This window comes from Thamnophis sirtalis, unplaced genomic scaffold, assembly GCF_051295495.1.
Source record: "Thamnophis sirtalis isolate CommonGarterSnake01/CBP01778 unplaced genomic scaffold, rThaSir2_p1.2 scaffold_1, whole genome shotgun sequence".
Lineage (NCBI taxonomy): Eukaryota > Metazoa > Chordata > Lepidosauria > Squamata > Natricidae > Thamnophis > Thamnophis sirtalis.
In genome coordinates, this window is record NW_028261381.1 from 73,023,622 (window position 1) to 73,040,636 (window position 17,015).

A 17,015-nucleotide genomic window follows, 5' to 3' on the forward strand; every position below is an offset into this window, starting at 1 on the left:
GCAGAGAGAGTAGGAATTATAAGCCTTCATATTCTTGAGTTCCCCAGGTTAGGGAAATAAATTCATTGGATTTATAGCATAGGCTCATTTGCTTACAGTACAATGTTGTAGATGCAACCCAATCTATATTATCGTCTTCTGTTTAGATATAAGAACTCTTTCAGATGAACAAACCTGCTGGTGTCACTGTTTATTTATTATGCAGAGCACAAAGGCTCTCAAACTTCTGTTTACACGCCAGCCCTGCTCTGTGAAATGTCATAGGTACACACTAACTTTTGTCCACCATACATTTGAAAGAATAGCTGTTTCTCTCCCAGCCATTGGTGATTTGATACAATGAGAGAGAACAGGCTCATCAACCAAATTGGTACAGTGATTAAGGCATCAGGCTAGAAACCAGGAGATCATGAGTTCTAGTCCTGCCTTAGGTAGGCATGAAAGCTGTCTGGGTGTCTTTGGGTCACTCACCCATCTTAGCCCAAACAACAGGGTTGTTGTGGGGAAAATAAGAGTACAGAGTACAAGAATACATTACATATGCCACCTTGAGTTGTTTATAAAGGTAGGATACCAAAGAAACTAAATGTATTTGATTTGGGTATATACATGCCTAGTTGTTTTTTATTATTATTGTACAATTGTATCACAGCGGCCAGTTGTTTCGCCGGATTTGGCATTGGTTACTAGTCGGGCCCCACCCAGGGGCCTAGGACGTCGTAACGTATTTTCGTAATATGCGTGCAGATCCAAGCAGTTTGCATTTGACTGATGGTGATTTTGTCAATTTTTAACTGTTTTAAATGTAATTCCAGTGCTTTTGGAATAGCACCCAGTGTGCCAATTACCACTGGAATTACCACTGCTGGTTTGTGCCATAGTCGTTGAATTTCGATATTTAAGTCCTGGTATCTTGCGATTTTTTCATGTTCCTTCTCGGCGACCCTGCTATCACCTGGTATTGCAATGTCTATGATTGTGACCTTATTTTTCTCAACCAGTGTGATGTCTGGTGTATTATGCGCCAGTATTTTGTCGGTTTGTATACAGAAATCCCACAAGATCTTGACCATCTGATTTTCGGTGACTTTTTCAGGCTGATGTTCCCACCAGTTTGTTGCTGTTTTAATATTATAATTTTTGCACAAATTCCAATGGATCATTTGTGCTACTGAATTGTGCCGCAATTTATAATCAGTCTGCGCGATTTTTTTACAGCAGCTGAGTATGTGATCAACAGTTTCATCAGCTTCTTTGCAAAGTCTGCATTTGGCATCATCAGAGGATTTTTCGATGTTGGCCTTAATGGCATTTGTGCGGATAGCTTGTTCTTGCGCAGCCAGGATTAGTGACTCTGTTTCTTTCTTTAATGTACCTGTTGTTAACCATAACCAAGTTTGTTCACTGTCCACTTTATCTTTTATTTTTTCCAGAAATTGGCCATGCAGTGCTTTGTTCTGCCAACTCTTCAGTCTTGATTTTATCACATCTTTTCTGTATTCTTGTTTCGTCTGTTGGACCTTCAGTAGATTTTTGTTCTTTACTTCGATTAATAGATGTTCTTGACTTTCTTTTAAATAATCAGCCAGTGCATGTTTTTCTTCTTCAACTGTTTGCTTCACTTGTAATAATCCTCTGCCACCTGATTTTCGGGGCAGGTATAGTCTATCAATATCACCACGTGGATGTAAACTGTAGTGCATTGTCATTAGTTTCCTTGTTTTTCGGTCCAAAATGTCAAATCAGCTTGTTGACCCTCCGACCCTCTGGAACGAACTCCCCATGGAGATTCGGACCCTGCCCACCCTCCAGTCCTTCCGCACCGCTTTAAAGATCTGGCTGTCCCGGCTGGCCTGGGGTTAAGATTCTAACCCCACCCGAATTGTGTGACTGTTGTGCTCTCTTTTTTAATATGTTGTATTGTCTCCATGTAGGAATATTGTTTGTCTTCCCCCCCCCTTTTTGAACTGTGAGTCGCCCTGAGTCCCCCCAGGGAAAAGGGCGGCATACAAATAAAGGGAAAACTAAACTAAACTAAACTTGTGTCCAGTTAACTATACCAGCTGTGTATCTTATAACTGGTATTGCCCAGGTATTTATGGCCTTGATTGTATTTCCATCATTCAATTTAGATTTCCAAATTTTCCTAACTCTGTTGGTGTACTCTCGCCTGATAATAGTTTTTACTTCTCCATGCTTGATGTTATCCAACTGCAGAATGCCCAAGTATTTGTAGGCTTCATTTTCGTTGAATTTAATTAGTTGGCCATTGGGCATTTCAATTCCCTCACATGCAGTGATTTTGCCCCTTTTTATGGATACAGTGGCACATTTTTCCATGCCAAACTGCATTGAAATATCGGTGCTGAATACTCAGACTGTGTTTGTCAATGATTGGATTTCTATTTCTGACTTTCCATAGAGTTTCAAATCATCCATATATAGTAAATGCGAAATTTTTTCAGCTTCTTTGGCTGTTTGGTAGCCTAATTTCATTTTTTTTAAGATTACTGATAGTGGGATCATTGCGATGATGAAGAGAAGAGGTGAAAGTGAATCACCCTGGAAAATTCCTCGCTTGATATTAACCATTCCATAGATCTCATTCCCTACTGCCAACTCAGTTCTCCATTGTTTCATCGCCTTTTCAGCAAAGGATGTAATATTTTTGCTAATGCCAGTTGTTTCTAAGCATTTTATGATCCAACTATGTGGCAGTGAGTCAAATGCCTTTTTGTAATCAATCCAGACCATATTCAAGTTCGTTTTTCTGTTCTTACAAATTTCTATTATATCATTTTATCAATTAGGAGCTGATCTTTTGTGCCCCTGCTTCTTCTTTTGTGGCCTTTTTGCTCTACTGGCAAGATGTTGTTTGTTGTTGTTGTTGTTGTTGTTGTTGTTATTATTATTCTTTATTCATTAAATATGAAATTCAGTCAACTGAACATTGAAAAATGCATCATAAATACCATTTCAACCAAGTACCTTCTTAAAATATACGATGTCCTAAGTAGCGCAGTTTTTTGCAGTTTTACTGGTGTTATTGCAGGAAGCTGCAATTTGTTGATGTATCTTATAAAACTCTTGGACATGATACCAAGTGCCCCAATAACAACAACAACATTATCATCATCATCATCACCATTTAGTGTAAGATCAAAACATGACAAAAGAGAAGAAAACCCAATATAATCTTTTATATTATTACAATGGCATATTTTTGGGAGCTATGAAATGGGAGAAGAGCTCAAGTGCAGCATACTGTTGAGTCAGTCCCAGAGAAATGTAAAATATGCATACCTATAGCGGAGTACCGTACTTCCTCAAGGCAAACTAACATAATAAGGCACTCCTCTTGGGCTTGTGCCACCTGTGCTGCTGCTAAGCTCAAAGTCTACCCTTCTCATAGCATATGTGGATATTGGGCACTCAAATGTGCCCTGTGCCCAACTCTTCCCAAGCTCATGTGAACAGAAATGGCTCAAACATTAAAGCAAAGACTGTTAAAATGTTAATGTCTCCTTCGAGTGGTTTCACTCTAAAGAACATGAGACTCAGTTTGGTATAGAGGTTCAGGCACCAGGCTTGAAACCAGGAGACTGTGAACTCTACTGCTGTCACCTTAGGCATAAAAGCCAGTTAGGTGACTTTGGGCCAGATACTCTCTTTCAGCCCAACTCACCTTACAGAGATGTTATTGTGGTAAAAAACAGAAGGACGAAGGAGCATTAGGTATATTTGCCTCAAGTTATTTATAAAAATAATGTAGGCACATTTTTAAATGTGTTATATAAATAAAATACATATACACATATAAAACAATGAGAAAGTAAGAGCAGATACAAAGGCAGTGTGAACAGAGAGGAAAATGAAGAACTCCAGAACCTTCTGTGTGTTTACTATGTACCATGCTTTTTGCCTTATTTCCACCTTGACATAATTCTCCAAGCCCTAGAGAGAGAGAAAGAGTGGGCCTTCTTGGAAAAACCCTGTTTCACATAAAATCAGATCCCACTTATATTGCAACCAGTTAAGGGAAAACCAACTCCCATCCCCTCCTTAAGGGAGCACAAACCACACCCAGATAAATATTGCCAAGTTATGTTCTCCTCAGCGAAAAGAAAGATTTCAGGCCGGCCAGGACTCTGCCTTCAGGACACAGTGTGAGTATTTGCAAAGGATGTAGGAATGAAGACACACTTGGCGGACACTGGCTTTTCTCCTCCCCTCAGCCTTTGGCAGTAGCCTCTCTCTTAGGCCAAGCCTTTAAAAAAGCATTTGGGATTAATCTGCAGTTTCAGCAGTGAGAGCACAGGAAGTTACCCCCACCCACCCCATCTCACATCACAGGCAATAGGAAATACTCTTGAGACATCTGGATTATTTGCACATCTGGATACACACACAGAAAGACACACTAACAATAGCAGCTGTGCTAAAAACTAGGCCTTCTGAGGGATCTCAACTGATGAAACTTTACATCCATTCACTTCTCAATTGTAATTTTTTTTTTTGAAGGAAGTATTCTTTTTATAAAGGAATACATAAAATAGTATAACCATAGAAGGAAAAAATCGCTCTGATTCCTGCTCATCTGCTATCCTCTCTCCATTGAGATTCAAGGCTACACAGAATAGTTTTAATAGTCATGTTCAGAAATTTAGGAGGATGTATCTATGGCTCTATAAATGCCAGCGTTGTCCAAAGACATTTCTGTGGTCATGTGGCCAGCATGGCTATATGCCAAAATCATGCAAAATGCTGTTACTTTCCCACTGAAATAGTATCTACTAACATTTGCATGTTTTCAAACTGCTGGGTGGGCAGGAGTTGGGGCAAGTAACAGGAGCCCAGCCCATCACGTGGACTTGAGTCTTGAACCTGGATTGCCAGATGATAAATGGGCAATCTAAACCACTGATGGGCACCTAAACCACTGAGCCACCACAATTAAGTGTGTGTGTGTGTGTGTATTGACACCTGACTCCTGACAGCTGAATACGAAAAGGGTGCTCTGGCAATGAAGAGCTTTTCTTCTAATTCTATAAACAATACGTAACAATGTATTTCCAAATGCCATTTTCTTCCCTTAGTTTTCTACTAAATAACAAATACACTGAAGAGGGGTGGGATCATTCCAATATATTATCTATTTGTATTTCAACCACAGGTCTCACAGCATGAATTTTAAATATCTTATTTTAAATATCTTTAAATATTTGAGGCATTAATTCCTCTCTATAAAATCTCTCAAATAGATTCTGAACAAACAATACATATATTTTGTTCTGTTATTATTAAACCCAGGACAAACTTTGGCTCTTCAGAATGACTTCATGTAGCATCCAAACGAGAAACACACTGTATTATCTAAAGAGGCCATTCAAAACCTGGAACTACAACCACCATCATTCCCCTTCAGAATGATCTATGCTAGTTAGGCTGATGGGAACTGTAGCCTGAGCCCTATCTATAGAAGACACATTATATATGACACCTATCCACAGAGAAGGAAAGGACTAAGGCATGGAAAGGGAGCAGCGCGAACCTCGCCTAAGAAAAGCAACAGAAATCAGTCAGAAACTTGGAAAGCAGGAGGAGATAAAACAAGAAAAACAGAGGTATATAAAGTGGGGTATCCAAGTTAGAAGAGAAGCAAATACAGAAACAGGCACCTTAATTCAAATCAGCCTCATGGATAAAGAAAAAAAGTGGTCAATGTCTCCTCATTCTTGTCAGTGTTCTAATTCAAAACGTTTTTCCCTCAAGAACTGTAGTAAAAATAGACTTCCTTTTGAGGAAGTGGCCAGTTTTGCAACCAATGACAAGACACATTCGGTCTTCTTGAAGGAGATCAGACTCATAACACTGAGAAAGGGAAGGGTGTGGACCATGCATGGGTTCAAAGACAACAGTTTTTCGGTATATAATCTGAGAGGTCTTTTTCTCTAACAAAACGGCTCCTTTTCTTTCTCTCAGTGACTCACCTTGGTCATGATATTACACATTTGCAGTTCATGCAGCCTGGACCACTTTCATCTGGGGGATTCAATTTACGTAGTTTGTGCTGCCGGATCTCTCGCACTAAAGTATAGAAGGCATCTTCGACTCCCTGCAACAAGTCAATGAAGTGTTTTGAACATCATGCAGTTTGTGTGTATAAGCAAAGAGAAAGAACATTTCCAAGAGCCGTTCAACATGTGTTTTCCACTGCTGCTCAGTTCTGAATGCATTACTAGAGCTAATCCAGGATTTCATTCAAAGGGGTAGAAGCTTTCCTCCTCCTCCTTAAAATACAAAAAAACAAAACCATTTAATTGTGAGCTGGTAGATGTTCTAGAAACAACTGGCAGAATTGGTAGATGTGACAATGGTGTGACTGTTTACTAAGTGCCCCTATTTTGAATCCAAATCATAGACCCAGAGCTGATTGCCTAAATTGACAGCAAATACATGCGCTTGGGCAGAACAGTTTGGACAAATGGCAGAGTACAAAACACCCCATCACTGTTCGCTGAACATTTGCCTTTGTTATTGCTACTGACAACTGTTAAACCAGGCTACCTGCCAGTCATGTCCCAGCATCATCTTAATGGAACAAGGCCACTCTTAATCCAAACTTGCTGCAATTTTCACTTTTGTTCCCTAGTGCCAGGAACCATCAGCAGAAGCTACACAACTTGATCAATAAAAACCAGCTGGAACCCTAGCAACCCAACAGTAAATGCACATTATTGGCTCAATAGAGCTAAGGGCCAGCTCCAGCCCAGTTAAGTCAGACAACCACAATAGGCTTATACAAACAGAGAAAGTAAGCTGAAGAGCCATCTGTTTACACAATTCCTAAAGGTACGTAATTTCCTTGGAGGGGGCTGAGCTGAACATTTTTCTATCAAAAGAGACAGTCAGCAAAGGTGGAATTGAAACAAAGCTTTGGTAAGTTTCTTGCTGTTATTATTGCACAATTCAACAATCCAGGACCAACAATTCAATGCACCAAAACTTCAGCTGATTGCAGAAGCCCTGCAGAGGAGCCAAAAAGTTTCCACTGATTTACAAGGGCAACAATGAAAAGTTCAACAGACTCTCTGGAAGATAGCTTGGTTTTCACCACAGAAACACCCTAAAGATTACATCTTGGAAGTATGGAGTAGATTCTTTCCTCAAGTGAAGGTGGAAAAAGTGAGTCTGTGTGGTTTGCGTTATCCTCCTCCTCCCCCCCGGGTATACCTGTCTAGTTTTGGCTGATGTCTCTATGTATGGAATCCCATAGCTCCGAGCCAGTTCCTGGGCTTGCCGTGTTTCCACAGTCCGGGCAGGAAGGTCACATTTATTCCCCACCAATACCATGGGCACATCATCGGAGTCCTTCACTCTCTTGATCTGCTCTCTGAAATACAGAAAACAAAACTGGGACAAATTAATGAAAGGCAACATTTCTATACAAGGGCCATGATTTTTAAGAGCATAATGGCATAAGAATATGATAAACCTAACCAGAGGTGGGCTTCAAAAATTTCAGCAACGGGTTCTCTGCCCAGTTGCTGGGTGGGTGTGGCCATAGTGGGCATCGCCTAGTCGGCCTCCTGCACCATGTTCAGGAGGGGGGGGGAGTGCTTTTTTGTCTTCCCCAGGCTCTGCAGGTTTTCCTCAACCCTCTGGGAGGGCAAAAACTGCTCCCCCGGGCTCCGGAGGCCTGTTTTCGGCCTTCCAGAAGGCCCGGTTTTCGTCAAGCCTCCCCAAGTCTCTGCACGGGCCCTGCATGTACCTCGCATCCAAAACGGGCTGCGTGGAGACTCCTGGGAGGGGCGGGGTGGGGCCAGCCAGGGATGGGATTTGGAGGTTCTCCAAACCGGCCATTATGTTAGTTACGGATTCTCCCGAACCCAGGCAAATCCGTAGCAGCACACCCCTGAATCTAACCTACAGAGAGGTTGCATTGAGGCTTTCCCTCTCATCAAAGTTCTCTCAAAGCATTATTATCCTCTCATTGCCTGGTGTGCAACCACTGATGCATTTCTCAGTATAGCTTTAAGGCCAAAATACACAACATTCTTCTTGTTTGCCTCAGAACCTAAATACATGGGATTAGTCTCAATCCCTGCTTCATTCCTCCAGTAAAGCCAAATTCTCCAATTCAAGTAAATCAGATAGGGAATTACTGCAGTCTGAGTGTTCACATTTAAGATTTGTTCATTGTTAAAAGACTGATTTTTCTGTTCCTGGAAGAAGCTGGCATCCTAAAGAAAATACAACTGATAAAATTTAATTAAGCAGAGTATTCATTTATGCAGATATGGAGGTGTTGGGGCAAATCCTGTAACAGGAAGATAAGAATTGGAAAGGCAGACTTTGAAAGCATCAAGCTGTCCTTCCCAGTTCATGCACATCAGGAATCTAAAGCCCCCAGAAGATCATTGAGAGGACACAAAATATGGAATAGAAAGGTGGACTTTTCAGGTCAAATAAAAATAGGAGAGTGTATCCTAAAATTCTCATTTGTATCCCCAGGAATTTTGTTTTAAATTTGCAGGGGACTTTAAAAATTATTTGCAAACCGTAAGAAATGTCAGGGATATATAATTTTGTTAATTTGCTACAGAAAAATAGTAATCAAGATTCTTATGTACCTTAAGCACTGCTATATTTCATAATTATATGAAGCAGAATAAATTTCAGATTATGCAATTGCAGGAACAGATTCAAACGTATGAAAACATATACCCTGATGTATGTTACCGTACAAAAATCTCTTTTCTTTGAAACACTCAAAGCCTCAGAGCCTTATACAGTATTTCTCATACTAACTAGACTTGCCACCACATGTATGCAAAATCATGTGTATCTGCAAATATGTGGCAGAGAAGGCAGAATAAAGGCACCAGCTTGACAATGTAGCAAAAAGTCCTAAACCATCACTAAACTCAAAAAGGAAGAGCCATGTGATACAGAGAAGTTCTCTGATTTTCTACTCTTTATTTTAATAATGTTATCAAAAGTTTTAAAAGGAGAAAAACTAATACAAACTAAGTTAAAACAAGGAAGAAAAAAAGAAAGAAAGCAAAGAGAAAGCTAAAATGCAAGAAAGGAAAAAAGTAAAAAAGAGAAAAGAAAGAAAAAACTAGCTTCTGATCTTCGTTACTTCAGTTATGGGTACACTTATACATTTACCTCTTCTCTAAAGTTACATGTCTCTTTTCTGTCTAGTCCTTAAATCCATAAATCATAAGCTCATTTTTAATAGGAGCCGAGGTGGCGCAGTGGTTAGGGTGCAGTACTGCAGGCCACTTCAGCTGACTGTTATCTGCAGTTCAGCGGTTCAAATCCCACCGGCTCAGGGTTGACTCAGCCTTCCATCCTTCCGAGGTGGGTAAAATGAGGACCCAGATTGTTGGGGGCAATATGCTGACTCTCTGTAAACCGCTTAGAGAGGCCTGAAAGGCCTATGAAGCGGTATATAAGTCTACTGCTATTGCTATAATTTGCTAAAAAAAATCTGTAAACCGCTTAGAGAGGGCTCAAAGCCCTATGAAGCGGTATATAAGTCTAATTAATAAATAAATTAATTAATTAATAATGTTTTCCACAAAAAGTGCACAATAAACAGTCAGCAATAATCAGTTACTGTCATTGAAATGTATTTGAATCAGACCAACAGCCCAGTTATTGTCATTTCCCTAATAAAAGAAATCAATTTAAGTCATGTCAGCAAGTTCCATCAATTTCACCGGCCATTTCTCCCCTGTGGGTAGTACTAAATCTTTCCATCTTTGTACATAAAACAATCTTGCTGCAGCTATTGTAAAATTCAGTGACCTTTTTCCCAACTGCCTGATCATCAGTCCCAAAAGATTGAGCTTTGGCCTTAATTGTATATTAAACTTTTAAAATCCCCTGAATCAGCCTATATATTTGAATCCAAAATTTTCTAGCTTTACACCACATCCACTAAGCATGATAAAATTCCCCTTCTCCTTGTTCAGGCGCATTTGAAATGCTCCAATTTTTTACTTGTAATTAATATTTCCCATGACAACTGATAATGACCAAACTCTCTATCCATCACAAGCAGCAGTGCAGAAACGGAGTTGATCTAATCAGCTGGTGGTTACTGATAGCTTCCTGGTAATGGCTAATCTCTTTCTAGAAATTGATAGATTCTTAACATTGTGACTTCCCTGACACAGCAAGTTCAGCAATTCCAACTTCTGAAAACACGACAGTCAAGGGCTGCAGTTATCATAATTCAACCTTGACATTTCTAGCAGAATTTGCTGTTCCAGAAGCTCTGAATGTGGAAGATTTAATCCCATCCCCTTTACTATCACATAGTTCAAGAGTATTCTTATTTGTTTCTTGACATTTCTTTTGTTTTCATTCTCCTTCCAGCAATTTCTACTTTCATTTCCTCTCATAAGAGTTTCCCACTCTTCTGCCCTTCCTTTCCATTCCTCTTCTCTTGTTATGATTATTAACTATTCCTAATTGGCCACTTCTGGTCATTTTGCATCATAGGAGGGCGACCCTCCTTTCTTTGTCCTCTGAATCATGTTACCTTTAGTCATATTTTTTTTCCAATTCTACACTTGCTACTCCCAAGCTCCTTTTATTGGGGGGAAGAGGTTTTCCAGCTGTCTAAACTCATCACACAGAAGAAGCCCTGAGTCACGGCCCTTTTCCTCCTGCACCATAATCTGTACAGACACTCTGTGTAGCTATGATATCTTTTTCTTCTCCTCTCTTCTCTCTCATCATACCCCCAATCATACCTTCTTTACAGATGATCTCCTATTAAAACAACATATGAATTAAGCAGTGAGCAGGCCTCCCTGAACAAGGAATAAAGCTTCAGGCAGCCTGGAATCCAGATTGCCAACCAACCTGGCTGCCCTATTGGTGCAGGGGGTCCCCATGTTCCCCAAGGAACAAGTCTGGCCTCTTTTACTCAAACAAGCCACCACTGGGCTCCTTGGCTCACATTTAAGTTGTCAACACTGAGAACACTCACCCATAAGATGTACTCAGGCTTATCAGAGCCAATTAATTTCCATTAAGCTTGTAGATTCTTTAGGCGATTTGAGCAGTTTTTCTTCAAGGAAAGCTACGACTACAGATAACTTTCCAGTTACAATCATTCATTCAGTGAGCGTGCCAAGTTATGGTGGCCCTGAACAAAGGGGACTTAGGCCCAGTCTCTGAAGTTATGACTGCTGTAGTGCCCCTCTCGTCCACATGATCAGAATTTGGGCACCATGCAGCCCCCTCTACCACAGGGGTGCTTCAACTCCGCCATCCGCCTGTTTCCACCCCATCTCTGCTCCTTCCGGCTGCCCTGCACAGCGCCAATCCTCAATGGCAACAGCACTGGGGTTGAAGTAGAAGCTCCAGACCTTCAGCAGCAGATTTACATCAGCCCCAAGCACCAGCCACCCCCACCTGCCTGTGCTCCGCTGGCCCTGCTGCCATGCATTCACTGGCCCTGCGCTCACAAAAAGAGATTGTGCAACTTGGATAATGGCACAAGCAGCCTCAAGGAGAAGGTCTTGCACAGCCACAGAAGCCCAGGTCAGGAGCATTTCAGCAGCAGCAGCAGGATGGCAGCAAAAGTCAGCTGGGGATAGCAGAGCGCAGGGTGGGAAGGACAGCAGAGGTGGTGGTGAACAGAGCAGCCAAAAGGGCAGAGACGGGGGGGGGGGGGAGAAATAGATGGGAGGGGGAGTTGAAGAGGAATCCATACATTTCCAAGGCTGGGGGTGAGGAGGGGAACCAAGCTGGGAGTGGGATCCCGGTGAGTCCTCCCCTAACAACCTTTGGGATTCAGTGATCAATATTAGAAGAGCCAAGGTGGCGCAGTGGTTAGGGTGCAGTACTGCAGGCCACTTCAGCTGACTGTTATCTGCAGTTCAGCGGTTCTAATCTCACCGGCTCAAGGTTGACTCAGCCTTTCATCCTTCCGAGGTGGGTGAAATGAGGACCCAGACTGTGGGGCGATATGCTGACTCTGTAAATCGCTTAGAGAGGGCTGAAAGCCCTATGAAGCGGTATATAAGTCTAACTGCTATTGCTATTGCTAATATCAATGGGGAGTGCCAGGATTGACATCATTGAGTAATGCAGTCACATGATGTCATGCTTTACAACCTCATCGCTTAGTGACAGAAATGCTAATCCCCATTACCCCTCCAATTACCATTCCATTGGTGGAATACTAGTAACATACTCTCATGTGTATAGATTTTCTTTTCTCTTCTCAGCTGTGAGCCACAGAAAAACATATACTGTTTGTTTTATTTAAACTACTAAAATCTCACTATCAGGGTAAAGTTAATGTGCATTGAATTTTAGTCATTCGTTCCCTGTCTTACCTGAAGAAATACATTTTGTCGGCAGCAATTTGGGAATTGTGTATGACAGCTATCCCAATTGCACCCTAATTGCTCATAGGTGAAAACTGACTCATCTAGTTAAGCAAATCTACAAACAGTATCAAGGAGTAAATTAAAACGTGTAGTTTTTCCGGTATAGTGTGCCCTGGTTTAAACATTAAAAAGTGAAAACATCTTTTTGTGTTGGAAAAAGAGATGTAGGAGACTCTAACTTCTTTCAATCCTTTAATGCAAATCTTGATTCCAGATTCAGTCAACTATAACATTCAGAATGACTAAGAATGAAGGGGAAAGAATTCACTAGAGAGCAGTACAGGAAAACAGATACAGGAAAAGAAAAACAGGCTCCCTCTGTAGGCCTTGAAGTGGAACACCCATTTATTTTTTTTGCATTAATTTAGAAACACGGTGACTAACAGCAGAACCTAAATTCTTCCGACATCTTACCAAGGCTTTTCTTTTCGGCCCATAACCCTTTGAGAATCCATCCTTGGCTGATAAACTCGCAGAATCCTCTCTGCATTTTAATGATGTCTCCAAGGAACGGTATTCTTTTTTCATACCCAGGAATGCAATGGCCATTAAGCAACGGCCAAACACGTTTCAATACAAGATCTTTAAGCAGTCTAGAGGAATCAAGAAAGAAGTAGGACTCCTAACTAAAATGGAATGCACTACTAGATGCAGGGTTTTGCATCTGCTGAATTACAGACAGGGAAGGAAGCTTGTGGATGTTCTGGTTTAGCCAGTCCTAAAACACAATCTATAGGAAAAATCAGGCACAGGAGAAGGGGATGGGGAATCTCTATTGACAGTGAAGATGGGGGGGGGGGGCAAAGGATGTCAACACACCTGGCACTCAGGTACTCGATTGATGACTTCTAAAAGCAGCATGAGCAAAGGCGCACACATTGCTAGAGCTTCCCTAGGAAAATTATTAGCAAAGCCTCAATCAACCTATCCATCTCTCTCTCTCTCTTTGCCCTTCACATGCAATCAATACAGGTTTCCTTCCCTTAACACGTACAGCACAGCACCCTTAATTAAGGACAAAAGAACAAACAAGAGAGGATGTCTCCTGCTAGTCACAGCAAACATTTGAATCCTCCCACCTTGGGACTTTTCCTGATTGACCAGCAATTTGTTTGGATGGCATCTCAGCAGAAACGCTGCTAGAAACTTTGATCAGACCAAGGGGAAAGGCTTCTTCTTCTTCTTTTTTTAGGCTGAAAAAAGGGTTAGCCATGTGTTCCCTTATTCCAGAGGTCTGGAATAAAACATGTTACATGCCGTCCTTCACAGACAGGGCAGGTGAAGATGATTCTACTCACCTATACTGATGAATGTCTTCAAAGGACTTGGTGTTGTTAATAGCGAAGACACAGAGGAAACCTTCTCCTGTCCTCATGTACTGGTCTCGCATGGCACTGTATTCCTCTTGGCCAGCTGTGTCCAAGATATCCAGTAAGCAGGTCTCCCCATCGATGACTACTTGCTTTCTGTACGAATCCTGCACTCAGGAGAGAAGTAAGATTGATTAGGGGTGGTGTCAGCCATATTTGCTTATGGTTGTTATCCCTGACTGCTCCTCTTTTTGCTTCTCACAAACTTAGCTATTCATCATTCATTCCCCTTTTTGCAAGTTTTTGCACCATTGCCATCTTCATGGTTCTGTCATTGCTGCTCTCTATTCCTGCAAGCCTCTCTTTTCTTTCATATGCTCTGCTAGTTGACCAAGTCTCAACTACCTTCTCCCCCAGCCCACTCTCCCTTTCACTTGCATCCCCCATAGGTCTTTTCTGTGTCTCCCAATCTGCACTTGCTTTATATAGCATGTTTGCCTATAAATGCTGCTCTGGAGAATTCGGGCTTGGCACAGCCCTTTGAGAGGATAATATCAAAACAAAACTACCGTATTTTTCAGAGTATAAGACGCACCAAGATTTTGAAGATGTAAATTTTAAAAACCGTTTTTGCACTCTGCAGACTTCCCAAACCCTCTGCACGCCTCATTTTTTTGTGAAAAATGGGGCATGCAGAGAGTTTGAGAGGCCTGCAAAGTGCTCCTGGGGGCTGGGCGAAAACGAGAAAAAAACAATGCGTTTTTTTGCAAAAACAGACCTGTTTTTGCCCCCCAAAAGAGGCATGCATAGCCTTTAGGGGGCTTGTAGAGTGCTCCTGGGGGAAGGGGGGGCAAAAAAGTCCATTTTTGCTCATTTTTATCCTCCCTAGTCCCCAGGAGCACTTTGCAGGCATCCCAAACCCTCTGCACATCCATTTTTGTGAAGGGGGTGAGGTTTTGGGAGGCCAAAAATGCTGTATTCAGTGTATAAGATGCAACCAGATTTTCAGCCTTTTGGGGGGGGGAAGGTGCCTCTTATACCCCCCAAAATATAGTAGTTGCTTATAATCCATAGTTCACACCCTGGGACACATTACTCTTGGGTTTTCCAGAGCCAGCAATCTGAACCACACTGAGAACCACAGGCAAGGGTACACAAATTTTGATGGCCAAGGAACCATTTTTATTCTGTCCCCCTCCAGTTGTAATTGATAGAGGGCAGCAACATTTTTAGGACTTTTTCCTTTCCTGTTTTGAGGAAAATGGAGAGGTTGCACTCTCCACATATATTTCCCAAGGTGCACTTCAGAGAAAGAGTTCATACCACTAGTGTCAAAGCAGCAGCTTGTGTTCTAGAAGTGCCAGTGTTCTCCTCTGACAGATAAGGTATGTCCTTGACACCACACTGTTCAGGCTTTTTGCAAACCTATTTTCTTTACTTTATTTAGTATGTACTTATCCTTTTAAAAGTAGCTGTGCCAAAGGAGGAGCACAGTCATCTTCTTTGACTGGTGCACAAATAAGCCGGAAAGTAAATATGAATGTGGGCAAACACTGGGTGGAGTTCATGAGCAATATAACCATGTCTTCCCCACCTAGCCATAATATTGTCCATCAAGATAAAATTATTGCTATGGGAAAAAAATCAGCATAGACCTGTTCTCATATTCTATTCTTCTGGGCTAGAGGTATTCTACTTCAAAAGGCTTTTCTCCATTGCTAAATAAAACATATACCATATCACTTGCTTTACCTTTCATTTAAAAAATTTAAAAGTATCTTTAATATTTAATAATGTTGGGTTTTTTCATTTCTAATAATTTATTTTAAAAATTAACTACAGTGTTTCTTTCAAATGTTCTTAGAAAATAAAACGACATCCACTTTCTGAAAAAGAAGTTGTAAGTAAAAGGCTAAATACTGGAAATCCAGAATTAAGAGAGACAAAAATGTAACCTGCTACTGTAAAATGTTAAAAAATTTAACTACACACAAATCTCACTTGGCTTTTTTTAAAAATTAAAAATATCTAACTATTACAATTCTCAATAGGGGGGATATTCTCAATGCCTTACTTTATTTTTTACTACGTAATTCCTAGCAAAGCATGTAAAAGACCTAATCATAGTGTTCGTATCTCTAACATATGCTTTTTCTTCTGGGTCTTTTCTCTATATTATGTTGCTCTTTACCCGCTTTGAGTCAACAGAAAACTATGGTGTGAAACATCCCTACTGCTGATCCTTTCCACCTCCAAGCTCATTACTTGATTTTCCTCCCATGTAGTGTGTGATAGATTTTTATCCACCTTGCGGAATCCTTTAGATTGTGCTGGAATAAAGGAAAAATACCCTTCAAGATTGGTGCAATTAAGGACAACTTAAGCCTAGCTTATTCATGAGCTGGGAATGAGATGAAGACAATGTCACTCTCTTTGACTGCCAGCATGGTCTTGAACTTGAATCCCTCTTGGGCATAATGCAAAGTGTAATCCAACCTTCCGTTTTGTTTGTGTGAATTTTCATTGGGTTTCACCTGCAACAATGCTGTCCTGCGGGATTTGCTACTTACTTGCTTGAAAAAGAGATCTTAAATATCTTAATTGTTCAACACATCTTACACAAGTAACTTTAGTGCTTTAGCAAGGAGTACATCCCTGGCCTGCTTTAGAAATGCATTGAAAACCTGTTTTTCCAATGAGCCCTGGGCTGAGGTGTTTTGTGAGTTGGAGCAATGACTGATGAGGGATAGCTGAAATTGGGTTTTATATGCTTCCCCCATTGCATGCTATCATTGCCATACTTTTTGCATTTTGACTGTTTGTGTTCTAAATATAAGTTGCCTTCGTCTTTCTGATCTGGCAAATATGTAGGACAAGCACACAACCAAATGAGTGGCTGTGGCAGGGATAAAATGAAAGGAGAGCCTCATTAGACTACCTTGACCTCCCAGAAAAAGACAAGTAAACCATCTAAACAATGCTTTCAGACGTTATTCCAAACGATTGTTTAAAAGAACAAAATGAAACCCTAGTGACATCTTTGCATGCTACTCCTCAACATCATCCCAAAGGAGGAGAATAAAAGGACCCATTCTCAATGTAACTTAACTACAACTTAGAATTATTGATGAAGAGCAATTAATCTTCCTTCAGATGACATGTCAAATGAAGGTTAATGTAAAACAGAAGGAAAAATGTCAAGGTTCTTGGAATTTAATGAGGAACACAATGTAGGCAAACTCAAGGATCATCCTGGTTTGATTTTATCAAACTGAGTTATAAG

At 40.9% G+C, this 17,015-nt stretch overlaps 1 protein-coding gene across 2 annotated transcripts in view; it reads right to left on the minus strand.

The window, feature by feature from the left end:
• The window catches only part of HRAS (HRas proto-oncogene, GTPase), a 75,521-nt gene that overhangs the window by 4,060 nt on the left and 54,446 nt on the right, over positions 1-17,015 (minus strand). For both annotated transcript variants that reach the window (XM_087716053.1, XM_087716061.1), the window contains exons 3-5: positions 13,721-13,899; positions 7,234-7,393; positions 5,991-6,115 (exon numbers count right to left, since the gene is read on the minus strand). In XM_087716053.1, the coding sequence (XP_087572179.1) occupies positions 5,996-6,115; positions 7,234-7,393; positions 13,721-13,899 (459 nt within the window). In that variant the 3' untranslated portion in view covers positions 5,991-5,995. The remainder of the gene's footprint in view (positions 1-5,990; positions 6,116-7,233; positions 7,394-13,720; positions 13,900-17,015) is intronic.